This window comes from Pleurodeles waltl, chromosome 2_2 (assembly GCF_031143425.1).
Source record: "Pleurodeles waltl isolate 20211129_DDA chromosome 2_2, aPleWal1.hap1.20221129, whole genome shotgun sequence".
In the NCBI taxonomy this organism is placed as follows: Eukaryota; Metazoa; Chordata; class Amphibia; order Caudata; family Salamandridae; genus Pleurodeles; species Pleurodeles waltl.
This window is the reverse complement of record NC_090439.1, coordinates 867,002,138-867,017,295: the sequence shown is the minus strand read 5'-3', so window position 1 is coordinate 867,017,295 and position 15,158 is coordinate 867,002,138. Positions and strand designations below refer to the sequence as shown.

General features: G+C 47.9%; 1 protein-coding gene across 1 annotated transcript in view; it reads right to left on the bottom strand.

Moving 5' to 3' along the window:
• MTDH (metadherin) overlaps nt 1–15,158 on the bottom strand; it is a 282,822-nt gene that overhangs the window by 232,545 nt on the left and 35,119 nt on the right. Inside the window, exons 2-3 of the mRNA XM_069220519.1 lie at nt 15,018–15,122; nt 8,139–8,220 (exon numbers count right to left, since the gene is read on the bottom strand). Coding sequence (XP_069076620.1) covers nt 8,139–8,220; nt 15,018–15,122 — 187 coding nt within the window. The remainder of the gene's footprint in view (nt 1–8,138; nt 8,221–15,017; nt 15,123–15,158) is intronic.

Below are 15,158 nucleotides of genomic sequence, written 5' to 3'. Positions count from 1 at the left end.
ATTTTCAAAGAAGACCTCAGAAGCCTTTGCTTCCAGTTCTTGCAGTAAAAGAAAGTAATCCACGCAGCTTCAGGGCAACTGCAAAGGAGACACATCTTGCTAGGACTACTCAGGCAGGTCGTAATGACCAGCCACATGGCTTTGCTGGGCAATCGCCAGCTGCACAGGAATAAAGAATCATAAGGATTGCATTGTAGCCACAGTGTAGGACGGTCACCTCCTGTTTCGATGGACCAGTGGCATGGACAACTACTTCCTGCAGAACAGTGCAGGAATGCAATAAGTACCACAGAAGCAATAAGTACCACAGAAGTAATAAGTACCACAGAAGTAATGATCACACCATAAGATCTGCATGTACTCCAACTGTCACACTATCAAGGCAGGATGATACCATGGGTGACTATGGCATAAAATAGAGCTCTGATTAAAAATGGAAACCTACTCCACAGTGATTGCTGGTGGATGCTGGAACTTCATAGAGCACTTCAATGACGGACAGAGGATGCACCAGTACTGAGCACCACAAACACTTCATGGACCTTAATGGTCCCCTGCCCCTAGTATCTGCACTGTGCTGCTCACAAAATATCTAGAGAAAGCTTGTTTGAAGTGTGGCATAGCACACGGTTATTGAGGCCTGATAGGCACTCTTGCCTTTTTGTCATTCTCTATTGGTATCTGGTCCATACAAACAGAACTGGTCTTTCAATTCTTAATAAGGATGCATTTAACAGGCCACATACCATCACTTGCTGTTACCTGTATCCTAAAAATGAATATCTATTTTTCAGGACGATAAAAAAAAAAAAAAGGGAGGATGACACTGGCAAGACTGACAATGAATGAGAGGCATAACCCTTTCTGCAAGTTGTCCAAGATAGGAATGACTGTCAACAAACAAGTTATTGCTGAGTGGACTGATTGAAAGCCCCTAACTGTATTTGTAATGCCTGGTACTATTACTTTCTATTGATTACATAAATACTAGGAGAGAATAGTGAAAAAGTCAATGCTTTAAGAAAAATGTTAACCTATTACTTGGCACCTACAGAAAGCACATTCACCCAGGGGTGTGGAATTTAATAAAATATTGTAGGAAGTTGGCTCTGTATGCACTATTTCAAAGTAAGGAATAGTATGCACAGAGTCCAAGGGTTCCCCTTAGAGGTAAGGTAGTGGCAAAAAGAGATAATACTAATGCTCTATTTTGTGGTAGTGTGGTCGAGCAGTAGGCTTATCAAAGGAGTAGTGTTAAGCATTTGTTGTACATACACACAGGCAATAAATGAGGAACACACACTCAGAGACAATTCCAGGCCAATAGGTTTTTGTATAGAAAAATAGCTTTTCTTAGTTTATTTGAAGAACCACAGGTTCAAATTCTACATGTAATATCTCATTTGAAAGGTATTGCAGGTAAGTACTTTAGGAACTTTGAATTATCACAATAGCATATATACTTTTTACATAAAACACATATAGCTATTTTAAAAGTGGACACAGTGCAATTTTCACAGTTCCTGGGGGAGGTAAGTTATTGTTAGTTCTTGCAGGTAAGTAAACCACCTACGGGGTTCAAATTGGGGTCCAAGGTAGCCCACCGTTGGGGGTTCAGAGCAACCCCAAAGTCACCACACCAGCAGCTCAGGGCCGGTCAGGTGCAGAGTTCAAAGCGGTGCCCAAAACACATAGGCTTCAATGGAGAAGGGGGTGCCCCGGTTCCAGTCTGCCAGCAGGTAAGTACCTGCGTCTTCGGAGGGCAGACCAGGGGGGTTTTTTAGGGCACTGGGGGGGGGGGGGGGGGGGGGGGGGACGGGACACAAGTCAGCACAGAAAGTACACCCTCAGCAGCACGGGGCGGCCGGGTGCAGTGTGCAAACACGCGTCGGGTTTTCGATAGGTTTCAATGAGAGACCAAGGGGTCTCTTCAGCAATGCAGGCAGGCAGGCAGGGGGGGGGGGGGGGCTCCTCGGGGTAGCCACCACCTGGGCAAGGGAGAGGGCCTCCTGGGGGTCACTCCTGCACTGGAGTTCCGAACCTTCTGGTCTATTCCAGGCGTCGGGATTTTAGAGTCAGGCAGTCGCGGTAACGGGGGAGCCTCGGGATTCCCTCTGCAGGCGTCGCGGTGGGGGCTCAGGGGGGGACAACTTTGGTTACTCACAGTCTCTGAATCGCCGGGGGGGGTCCTCCCTGTAGCGTTGTTTCTCCACCAGTCGAGTCGCGGTCGCCGGGTGTAGTGTTGCAAGTCTCACGCTTCTGGCGGGAATTGCAGGGGTCTTTAAATCTGCTCCTCTGGAAACAAAGTTGCAGTCTTTGTTGAACAGGGCCGCTGTTCTCGGGAGTTTCTTGGTCTTTTTGAAGCAGGGCAGTCCTCCGAGGATTCAGAGGTCGCTGGTCCTGGGGAAAGCGTTGCTGGAGCAGTTTTCTTCTGAAGGAGGGAGACAGGCCGGTAGGGCTGGGGCAAAAGCAGTTGGTGTCTCCGTCTTCTCTGCAGGGTTTTTCAGCTCAGCAGTCCTCTTCTTCGTAAGTTGCAGGAATCTGATTTCTTAGGTTCAGGGGATCCCCCTAAATACAGAATTTAGGGGTGAGTTTAGGTCAGGGAGGGCAGTAGCCAATGGCTACTAGCCCGGAGGGTGGCTACACCCTCTTTGTGCCTCCTCCCAAGGGGAGGTGGTCACATTCCTATCCCTATTGGGGGGGATCCTCCCTCTGCAAGATGGAGGATTCCTAAAAGTCAGAGTCACTTCAGCTCAGGTTGCCTTAGGGGCTGTCCTGACTGGTCAGTGACTCCTCCTGGTTTTTCTCATTATCTCCTCCGGCCTTGCCGCCAAAAGTGGGGCCGTGGCCGGAGGGGGCGGGCAACTCCACTAGCTGGAATGCCCTGTTGTGCTGGAACAAAGGGGGTGAGCCTTTAAGGCTCACCGCCAGGTGTTCCAGCTCCTGCCTGGGGGAGGTGATAGCATCTCCACCCAGTGCAGGCTTTGTTACTAGCCACAGAGTGACAAAGGCACTCTCCCCATGTGGCCAGCAACATGTCTCGAGTGTGGCAGGCTGCTAAAACCAGTCAGCCTACACAGGTAGTTGGTTAAGGTTTCAGGGGGCACCTCTAAGGTGCCCTCTGTGGTGTATTTTACAATAAAATGTACACTGGCATCAGTGTGCATTTATTGTGCTGAGAAGTTTGATACCAAACTTCCCAGTTTTCAGTGTAGCCATTATGGTGCTGGGGAGTTCGTGCATGACAGACTCCCAGACCATATACTCCTATGGCTACCCTGCACTTACAATGTCTAAGGTTTTGCTTAGACACTGTAGGGGCACAGTGCTCATGCACTGGTGCCCTCACCTATGGTATAGTGCACCCTGCCTTAGGGCTGTAAGGCCTGCTAGAGGGTTGACTTACCTATACTGCATAGGCAGTGAGAGGCTGGCATGGCACCCTGAGGGGAGTGCCATGTCGACTTACTCGTTTTGTTCTCACTAGCACACACAAGCTGGCAAGCAGTGTGTCTGTGCTGAGTGAGGGGTCCCCAGGGTAGCATAAGATATGCTGCAGCCCTTAGAGACCTTCTCTGGCATCAGGGGCCTTGGTACCAGGGGTACCAGTTACAAGGGACTTACCTGGATGCGAGGGTGTGCCAATTGTATGAACAAAAGTACAGGTTAGGGAAAGAACACCGGTGCTGGGGCCTGGTTAGCAGGCCTCAGCACACTTTCAATTCAAAACATAGCATCAGCAAAGGCAAAAAGTCAGGGGGTAACCATGCCAAGGAGGCATTTACTTACAAATATCTACTGGTTTATGGGACAGGTTGCTTCTAAAATTTAGTTGTCCTGAAAAGAAAAGAAAAAAAAAATATATATATATATATATATATATATATATATATACACACACACACACACACACACACACACACATATATATATACACACACACACACACACACACACACACACACACTTGTCCCTTCGATGCTAGGTAGTGCGGCAACAAATTATGGAAGCAATCTTATTATGTAAGAGCTCTCATAATAGCCTCTCTCATTATGCCAGGTCTACTGCCATCGCAGTGCTTGAATACTTGCAAATTGTAAGGAAATGCCTCCTTGGCATGGTTGCCCCCTGACTTTTTGCCTTTGCTGATGCTATGTTTACAATTGAAAGTGTGCGGAGGCCTGCTAACCAGGCCCCAGCACCAGTGTTCTTTCCCTAATCTGTACTTTTGTATCCACAATTGGCAGACCCTGGCATCCAGATAAGTCCCTTGTAACTGGTACTTCTAGTACCAAGGGCCCTGATGTCAAGGAAGGTCTCTAAGGGCTGCAGCATGTCTTATGCCATGAAAAGTATACATGCAATAGGTCAGTCACCCCTCTAGCAGGCCTTACAGCCCTAAGGCAGGGTGCACTATACCATAGGTGAGGGTACCAGTGCATGAGCATGGTACCCCTACAGTGTCTAAACAAAACCTTAGACATTGTAAGTGCAGGGTAGCCATAAGAGTATATGGTCTGGGAGTCTGTCAAACACGAACTCCACAGCACCATAATGGCTACACTGAAAACTGGGAAGTTTGGTATCAAACTTCTCAGCACAATAAATGCACACTGATGCCAGTGTACATTTTATTGTAAAATACACCACAGAGGGCACCTTAGAGGTGCCCCCTGAAACTTAACCGACTGTCTGTGTAGGCTGACTAGTTCCAGCAGCCTGCCACACTAGAGACATGTTGCTGGCCCCATGGGGAGAGTGCCTTTGTCACTCTGAGGCCAGTAACAAAGCCTGCACTGGGTGGAGATGCTAACACCTCCCCCAGACAGGAGCTGTAACACCTGGCGGTGAGCCTCAAAGGCTCACCCCTTTGTCACAGCCCAGCAGGGCACTCCAGCTTAGTGGAGTTGCCCGCCCCCTCCGGCCACGGCCCCCACTTTTGGCGGCAAGGCTGGAGGGAACAAAGAAAGCAACAAGGAGGAGTCACTGGCCAGTCAGGACAGCCCCTAAGGTGTCCTGAGCTGAGGTGACTCTGACTTTTAGAAATCCTCCATCTTGCAGATGGAGGATTCCCCCAATAGGGTTAGGATTGTGACCCCCTCCCCTTGGGAGGAGGCACAAAGAGGGTGTACCCACCCTCAGGGCTAGTAGCCATTGGCTACTAACCCCCCAGACCTAAACACGCCCTTAAATTTAGTATTTAAGGGCTACCCTGAACCGTAGAAAATTAGATTCCTGCAACTACAAGAAGAAGGACTGCCTAGCTGAAAACCCCTGCAGAGGAAGACCAGAAGACAACAACTGCCTTGGCTCCAGAAACTCACCGGCCTGTCTCCTGCCTTCCAAAGAACTCTGCTCCAGCGACGCCTTCCAAAGGGACCAGCGACCTCTGAATCCTCTGAGGACTGCCCTGCTTCGACGACGACAAGAAACTCCCGAGGACAGCGGACCTGCTCCAAAAAGACTGCAACTTTATCCAAAGAAGCAGCTTTAAAGAACCCTGCAATCTCCCCGCAAGAAGCGTGAGACTTGCAACACTGCACCCGGCGACCCCGACTCGGCTGGTGGAGAACCAACACCTCAGGGAGGACCCCCGGACTACTCTACGACTGAGTACCAAAACCTGTCCCCCCTGAGCCCCCACAGCGCCGCCTGCAGAGGGAATCCCGAGGCTTCCCCTGACCGCGACTCTCTGAAACCTAAGTCCCGACGCCTGGAAAAGACCCTGCACCCGCAGCCCCCAGGACCTGAAGGACCGGACTTTCACTGCAGAAGTGACCCCCAGGAGTCCCTCTCCCTTGCCCAAGTGGAGGTTTCCCCGAGGAAGCCCCCCCCTTGCCTGCCTGCAGCGCTAAAGAGATCCCTTGATCTCTCATAGACTAACATTGAAAACCCGACACTTGTTTCTACACTGCACCCGGCCGCCCCCGCGCCGCTGAGGGTGAAATTTCTGTGTGGGCTTGTGTCCCCCCCGGTGCCCTACAAAACCCCCCTGGTCTGCCCTCCGAAGACGCGGGTACTTACCTGCAAGCAGACCGGAACCGGGGCACCCCCTTCTCTCCATTATAGCCTATGCGTTTTGGGCACCACTTTGAACTCTGCACCTGACCGGCCCTGAGCTGCTGGTGTGGTGACTTTGGGGTTGCTCTGAACCCCCAACGGTGGGCTACCTTGGACCAAGAACTGAACCCTGTTAGTGTCTTACTTACCTGGTAAAACTAACAAAAACTTACCTCCCCCAGGAACTGTGAAAATTGCACTGTGTCCACTTTTGAAATAGCTATTTGTGAATAACTTGAAAAGTATACATGCAATTGAAATGATTCAAAGTTCCTAATGTACTTACCTGCAATACCTTTCAAACAAGATATTACATGTTAAATTTGAACCTGTGGTTCTTAAAATAAACTAAGAAAATATATTTTTCTATAACAAAACCTATTGGCTGGATTTGTCTCCGAGTGTGTGTACCTCATTTATTGTCTATGTGTATGTACAACAAATGCTTAACACTACTCCTTGGATAAGCCTACTGCTCGACCACACTACCACAAAATAGAGCATTAGTATTATCTCTTTTTACCACTATTTTACCTCTAAGGGGAACCCTTGGACTCTGTGCATGCTATTCCTTACTTTGAAATAGCACATACAGAGCCAACTTCCTACACAAATTCAATCCCTACTATTGCAATTTTCTTATTTTCCCACCTTTCCACAGATCTACATACTGGGGCTGAAGGAAGCAGTAAACAATAGTTCCAGGGTCATAATTCCTTTGAGTCCGCAAGCCTACTAACTTGCGTGTATTAAGGATTTTCACCAGCTGTTCTCTAATCTTTTCCCATAATGAGAATGTTTGGAAATTTACTCCCAACAACGGCAGAAATAGACGTTCTTCCAGGGTTGGGGGAAAAAAGTGGTTGAAGGGAAAGTGAACCCTCAATAGATTTTCACATGAGCAAATCTACGCATGCATATTTGCTTGTGTTAAAATACAGTTCACAAATATTTTCTAGGAGTACGATTTCCTGGTCTACTTAGGTTAGAGCTTGTGAATTCATGAAAGCCCCTTATTCAGAGACCTACACCATGGGTGCACTATTGAATTGGGTCCCTAATTAGGTCTGGAGTTAAAGACATTTTGTTTTTATTGAACTTCTATTTCCCTCTGCAGCAACTGGCTTTACTGCGAGTGATCGCATTCTGCTCTTCCACAAGGAGCATATTGGTAAACAAAGTGGTTGTGTTCAGTGCCAGGAACTACTGTAGCAATCAGTGGCAGAACAAAACTGGAGCGGGTGGGTGGGGGTCTACAAGGAACATAGAAGGCCCACCCAACCAAACTCACTCAGGGAAGATGCTGAAGGGGCCCCCCTGGAAGTTTTTCCCATGCTGGGCCTTTGTTATGCCACTGGTGGTAATGAGTGCTTTTTGAGACCAGAAACTTTTTTGCCAGTGTTTGTTACAAAGGTAAGGGCCTGGGAGCTCCTACAACAATAAAGTGTTACAAAAGCCATGTCAAAACAAGACACGCATTGATGAAACCAAGAGACTCTCACCAAATGTCAGATCAGTTTGCTTTGCCAGTGCTTGTTTATTTTCATGCTTCCCATAATCTTGCTGAAAATGGTTTCACTGATTTTCCGCTAGGAATATTTTTTTTAAATACTAGCATGCATCAAAACGTTGCTTTTTTTCAGAAAATTTTATTTTGAAAGCAAACAATCATCACTCTTGCTTACAAGCTTCTGCAAACATTTGCACCTAATCAGAGTGTATTCTGGGAGCATTATACTTAGCCTTAGGCTCATATTGTTAAACTTATCAAACATGCGTGTGCACTTTTTTCTTTTATACTTTAACCACTATCAGTAGTGCAGTGGGACTTTAAAGCATTTATTTATAGCGCTCACCCTAATAATAAAGGCTTTCCATTAATGAACCATAAATGCAAGTTCGAACAGCATTAACAAATGGACACACATTATCTAAACTGCAGCTGGTTCCCTTCTCTACTTGCCCTACGGACAAAACAAACAAGCAAACGTATTGCCCTTGACCCCAGACAATAGGTCTCGGGCGTAGAGCTATAGGAATTCCACATCTCTTCTACTTTTCAAAATATGATTTCATACCTTCTTCAAACTCCTTTCCATCTAAGATGGATGTAAATTGCCCTTGCTTCAGGTCTGACTTTGTTTTCTTCTTCTTCTTAGGCTGAAAAAAAAAAAAAAAAAAAAAAAAGTATTTTAGTTCACACTATCCACTTCGAAACGTAAATGACTATGTTGAACTACATCAAATTGCAGCTCTTTTAAAGTATAAATTGCAAAAGTGTACAGCCTTTTACACAAAAAGAATAATTGTTCACTGGACAAACTAAAAATAACACCACATCTTAAAATCTGCAAGTACCACATCAAAACATGAAACAAACAGCTTAGACATTTCCCATCTAGGTCCTCTCTAGCTCATGGCCGTACCAGTCAGGTGCTCCCACTCATCGACTACCTCCGTCCACAGGTACGCTATAGGTAGTCTGCGAACTCCTCGGGGGACACACCCTCCTCACCCCCCCTTTTTGAAGCACCCTTTCCTTGGCTCTGGCCTACAGCGTCACTTCTCAACCCTAGCCCTCCCGCTGGCTTCCGGGCCATGGAGATTCTCAGTTTGGCTAGTATCAGGGCCACATCTACGAAGAGATTCCCTACTTTTTTTTAGGCTTGGGTCTAGGAAAGGCCCCCAGCAGGCACGTCTCAGCTGTATTCTCCAGTGAGCGGCTCAGGGTTGCATTGAGTTTCACAAGTACTTGCTCCCCAAACGCCACTAGATGTGTGCACCCCCAAGTCATGGGAAGTAAGCCTGCATCTAGTGTTGCACATTTAGTACTTGGCCTGGGCTCGCCAGCCCCCGTAGATAGCCCCAAGCCTGTGCAGCATCAGGTATGTCTTCTGTGTATAGTTATATTGGATGTATTTCTATATGTTGTTGCACAACATCTCTTGGGGGTCCGTCAGTATTCTCTCCCATAGCAGTAGCTCAGGGCCGCAAAGCACCCCACTCCTAGATTGCTTATGACAGCGGCCCCAACAGCTCAGCACCCTTGCCAGTCTCAGGATCTGCAATGCAGCTTCGCGAATAACGTCCCCTTATTAGGCGCACTTCCAATCTGGCCAAGCTCCAGAAGTCTTGCCCCATCCAGCCATTGTCTAACCTACTGGATCTGTGTCGCCAAGTCATAAAGGGCAGTCGCAGGTGGTGCATGGTTATGAGAGAGACCCACGGACAGTCCCCATTCCATATTAGCTCCCTCAGAAGAGAGTCTAGCTCCCGAAACCAAAACACTGGAATCTGCACCAGTAAGTTTGCAAGAATAAAGTAGCCTTGGACGCATGATCATCTTGGAGAGCAATATGCGCTCCATGACTGGTAGCTTCAAAGAGATCGCCCGAAGGAAAAACAGGATTTTAGGGAGAGCATTGCCTTGCCTAGGTTGACCTCTCGCAGATCATCAGTTTTATGGTAGACTTGGATCCAGAGATACTTAAATGTGTGGGGTACCCAAAGAATGTTTGGTGGGTAACATCTGGTCACAGAGCCTCGGGCATCACGGGGAAAACTTTTTGGCTCGGTTTACCCAAAGGCCAGAGAAGGACCTGTATTGTTCAAGGAGCTGCAAAACTCAGCCTTTAGCCTCCTCACCATTCTGCAAGTAAATCAACAGGTCATCCTCAAAATAGGGATAAAATGTGTACATCACCTTCAACTGTGAGTCCCCTACCCCGGCACTCCATCCTAATATATTCTGCCAGCAGCTCAATGGCCAGGATGAAAGGCAATGGTGACAGCAGACGTCCCCGTCTTGTAACACGGAAGATATAATGGGTGTGTGATATGGTGTGTCCGGTTTTCACTCTGGCAGTAGGCCTGGAGTACAACAGCCACACCCAGTGGCCCATCCCAGCCCCATGTAGGTCATGGCAGCCCCCCCCCCCCCCCCTGCCCCTTTACTGTAATTTCCTCCCGCAGGGCACCCAGGCTCCTGCGATCGCAGTCCTCATGTTTCCAGGTGCTGGCAGTTAGGCCTCTACTCCCCTGGTGCATTCGCTGCCACCCCAGGGACCACTGAGTCAGTCACTCCGGCAGGCACCACGCCCTTTTCCAGTCACCCGTTACAACAGGGGCCCTCGTTCCTTGAGCTTTAGTAGGCAGGTGCGATGTTAATGACCCTCATTGGCACCCGGGCCTCTCTGCGGCTCCACATATCACAGCCCAGCACCACCATCAAGCAGTTCCCCAGGGTCCCACTCAGACTCAGCAGAGCAGTTGGGCTGTCTCTCTCATCAGCCCTACTTCGGCATCATGGCTATAGGTAGTTGCTCCCCAGGAGCTCTGTTTGGTACATGTACCTCCCCGTCAGACGCTTGTGCCCAGGGCCTTGCAAGGCCTCAAAGCCCCCTTCAGGCCCAGCTAAATCCACTTGCTCTTGGTATATGCACCACTTCAATTGAGCTGCAGCAGAAGCTCCACGAGGCCGTGCCCTCTACCATTCTCCTGCTGCAGGCGGATTACAGGAGGGTGGGATGATGCCCGCCCTCCGCTCCTCGCCAGCCCTGTTCTGGTGTCACAGCTATAGGCAGACACGACCTTGTTACTCTGATCTGTACCACAGTCTCCCGGTCAGGCCTCTGTGCTCAGGGCTATGCAAGGTCTTTATTACCCCACCGGGCCAGCCAACTCCTCCTGCCCCAAGAATAGACTACACTACAATAGGGGCCACAGGGGCGCAGCTCCAGGCTGCTGCGCCTCTTGCTGGTCTCCTGCTGCAAGACACTTGCGGTGGGTGGCAAGCTGCCAGCCCTCCTTTCCACGATCAGGTCTTTCCGTGGCTGCTCTACTATTGGGCTAACTTCTCACGACAGGCCCTTCTGGCAGCAGGTAGGCAGGTCACAGCTCTCTCCAGTGGCTCACCAAGGTCCCTCCTAGTGCCACTGCCTTCCGGGTCAGTTTCTCGCTGCCAGCCACAACCCTCCGGTGCAGCCGTTGTTTCCTTGCCACCCTGGTCCTGGCAGCCTCTTTTGGCACCCCACGGGTGCTACAGTGTCACCGTAGCCCAGGGACCACTGCAGAGGGAGCCAGGGGAACCCCCTGGTGTCGTATATAGGGTCAGGGTCTCCGATGCTGCCCCTAGGCACCCTTTGTAACGGGACAGTATCAGGCCGCCGCAGAACTATTCTATTAAGCATCTACCATGATGACTCTTGGTTACATCCCCATCCGTTCCTCTTACAAGTTTTTAACTCAAGCTGCTTTGATGGGTCAAGAAAATATTCAAAAACTACCCTAACTGCTGTTCAGAGAACCTTCTTTGACCTCCTACAATCTGAAACAAAGTAAAGTTTCAGGTTCCTTGACTGGGGGAGAATGCCAGTAGAGAGTTGGGAGGCCGATATCACAAGCTCTGTCCCAACTAAAGCTCTGTCCCAACTAAAGTCAGAAATCCCCAGGCCCAAACTAATTCCCCCCGGAATTCTTTAAAGTGGCAACATACTGAATTATAGGCCTCATGCACCACATGTTTAATGAGGTCAAAAAGAAGGATACATTAACAGAGTCTTGAGACAGATTGACATTCTTATATAGAAGGAAGGGATACTGCCAGAAGAATGTCCCTTCTGTATATCGATCTCCCTTCTCGACATAGAAACCAAGCTTCTGGTGAACAGACTAGAGAGAGGGGTGGATGACATAACTGACCCTGATCAGTCAGGCTTTATGCCTTACAGGGCGATGCAGAACAATCTGAGGCGCCTCTATGGGAGCTTGGCACACAGGGACCGGATCGGGGAGCCAGCGGTTGTATTATCACTTGATGCAGAGAAGGCATTTGACTCCATAGAGTGGATGTGCAGTATTGCAGAAGATGGGCTTCGGCCTGTCATTCCTGGGATGCGTTACGTTACCATGCTGCAAGCCTCTGGCCAGAGTCAGTGTCAACGGGGTAAGGTTGGATAACTTTCAGCTGGGCAGGGGGACCCAACAAAGGTGCTCTTTGTCCTGGTTTCTATTCATGATGCACTGGTTAGAGGCCCAAGATGGGCCCCTGATTGAGAGAAAGTGATTTTGTTGCATTCAAATAATATACTGCTATATTTAGCAGACCCTGAAACTTCAATTCCCTGTATTCTTCATATAATCAACATACGTGGGAATTTGTATTAATGAACAAATCCATTGCGTTTCCATTGACAAACTGGTCTCCATCCAGCAGTTGGGAGAATCAATTGGCTTCAGGTATCTGGGGGTATATGTAACCACGGACAGGGATAGATTCCACCAAGAAAACCTAGAACAAGTATAAAGGCTAAGCAGCCCTATACAAGATGATCTACCTGCCCAAGTTTCTATACGTATTGCAAAACATCCCAGTTGAGCTCTCAGATAGGTTTTTCTTACATGTAGACGTGAGGACTAAACAGTTGCTATGGGATAGAGGGTCAGCCCGTTTTGCACTTTCACCCTTAAGCTGGTAGATATTGGGGTGGCCCTACCGAAACTGAGTTTATACTACTGGGCGGCCCCATTGCAGTTTATCAACAACTGGGTTTACGTGACGCAGCAGGAGCGATGACATCACTGGGGTGGAAAGGCCAGGTGACACTGCACTGGTGTGGGATTCTGCTCTATTGGCATGCCTGTAACAGGTCAAGGGCAATAGGAAATAGGACTTTTGGGGTATTTCGAAGGTAGGTGACATATGGTGGGATGAAGATGATACCAGTCCCCAAACTGCACGTAAATTTCGACCCGACAGGGAGTCAATCTCTTTGCTATGTGCAGATAAAACATATCCTGCGAGCATACGGGGAATCTCCTAGGTGATGGTGTGGAGGAGATGAATACTGGTGGCCCACTGCATAAGCATGCAGGTGTGTGTGTGTATATATATTTTTTTAATATATCTCTATGTAAATAATACACACACACGCACACAGACACAGACACACACACAGAGCTCATGAATACTAGGTTCCCTCCGATGTAATGCGGATGAAATGGGAACAAGACCTGGGGAGGCTAGAAGACGAAGCTTGGTGGAAGGCATGTAGATGCCCCTAGGAGGTGGCCAACTGGGCAGGATCCAGGCTGGTCCAGCTTAAAATCCTTCTTAGGGCATACTACAAGAGAACCAGGCTATACTAGATGGGGAAAGATGACCAAGGTTTCAGGAGGATGTGGGCAGGAAGAACTTTGATTGATGCCATCTGGAATTGCACTTGCATTAAGGGTCATTGCGAGGTATTAAGATGCAGGATTTCCTCCTTGTTGGACTGTTCTGTAGCACTCCCCCCCCCCCCCCCTAAAACTGGTAATGTTAGGCAGGAGTGGTGGGTGGACACTGGACAGGTACATACCCCTCTTCTGCAACATGGCACTAATGGTGGCAAGGAGTGATATAGTGTGCTACTGGGGAGGGGCAAGGATCCCAGCACAGTCTGAGTGGGTCTTTAACAGACTCTGGGCATGAGAGTTAAGGCAGTGGTCTACTGGGCCGGAAAGTTCCCTCTAAAGTTTGATCAGATCTGGGGTCCATGGAAAAATGGTGTGGAAGATGTGGCATAAATGGGTCCAGATCCCGGGGCACCACTCAGGTTGTAACGCGGAAGGACCTGCAGGGTTGAGTTTCAATACCCTATGTTGCCAGGAGTGCTGTGCAAGGAGAAGGGAATGTGGGGTGGGCATTGTCAAAATAGCTTGATAGGAACCTGGATGCACCATATGGGACGGACAAGTGCCTTATCACAGTGTACTCTTAGTAACTTGTTAAAACTCAAGACAGATGTGCATACATACAAATACCTATTGAAAACTAAATGTGGGTTTTCCACCCTCCACAATATTAGCAGATGCAGCTAGATTTTTTTTTTTGCTGACTGTCCATGGGTTCCTTACAATGTACACTGAACTTTTATATCATTTTAATACTAGAAACTTGGGCTAATACCTATTTAATCATTGTGCTTCAGCTGGGTATCACTTCCAATACTATTAAATGAATTTCAGTTTTTATCAGCTCCCTTTATAGAGCAACCCCCAGAGAAATAATGTAATACCTTGTAATTTACAATCTAGTTAACAGATATAATCTCAGAAGTATATGTAACATCAATAGCCCCCATTATAATTTCTCATGGAGCAAACTTTTGCAGATTCCTATCGAGAATAATTAACAACACAAATTCACTTGATGTTTAAACAGCAGCTCTTGAGTATTAAATGGGAGGTCCACTAAGCATCAGCCATCTTTGGAGAGGGGGGTTGGGGAGTCTAACCAAATTTGCCATAAAGGACAATGTCTGATTTAACACAGATTTATTCTTAGTGAAATGTAAGAACTTGCTTGAAGCCTTTGTGGTTTTTGGCGTTGCTGAATTATTTGTTCTGCACATTATCAGCAGTCAGCTGCCATCTGGCTAGCAAAAGAGCTCAACAGGCCTCTCACTGCACTTGCTGCACTTTCATGCAAGGCCCAATGTCCCCCAAATCTCTGCGTCACTTGCAGGTTTATAGATGATGTAGGCAAATCATGTAGAACAAAGTCTGCACATTCATACACACCAGGTGCACTGTCGTAGTTCATCCTCCTCCCACCAGCACGCTTAAAAACTAAGCTGCATCTCTCCCCTCACAAAGTGGAAGTACTGGCTTAATAATACCCTTGGTGTTTTGAAATTTTGGGAACTATCATCTCCCACACCATCACTGATTAGAGTCTTCGGAAAGGAGGAGCAACATCCATCACCCTTGTGAGGAATAATACTGTGATACCACAAGTTAACAAACGACTTCTCGTTTAAGTTCTCTTGAACGCACAATGACCCTACCCCTCATCTACAAGAACCAGTAAACAAACATCATCTTTTATTTTTATCTAAATCTATAGCCTTATATTTGGGAGCTGGCTAAAACATCCATAATTTTGGTGTCCACCTTTTTTGCACTGTATTACCTACCTTCTCAATTTTCTTTTCTGCATCCCGTCCTTGTTTCAAAGTCTCTTTTTGAGTCAATTCAATTATTTCCTCCTCGGACAGCTCAGGGACAGACAGCTCACTAGGCTGTAAAAGCAAAAGTTAAGAATGTGAAGTAGACTG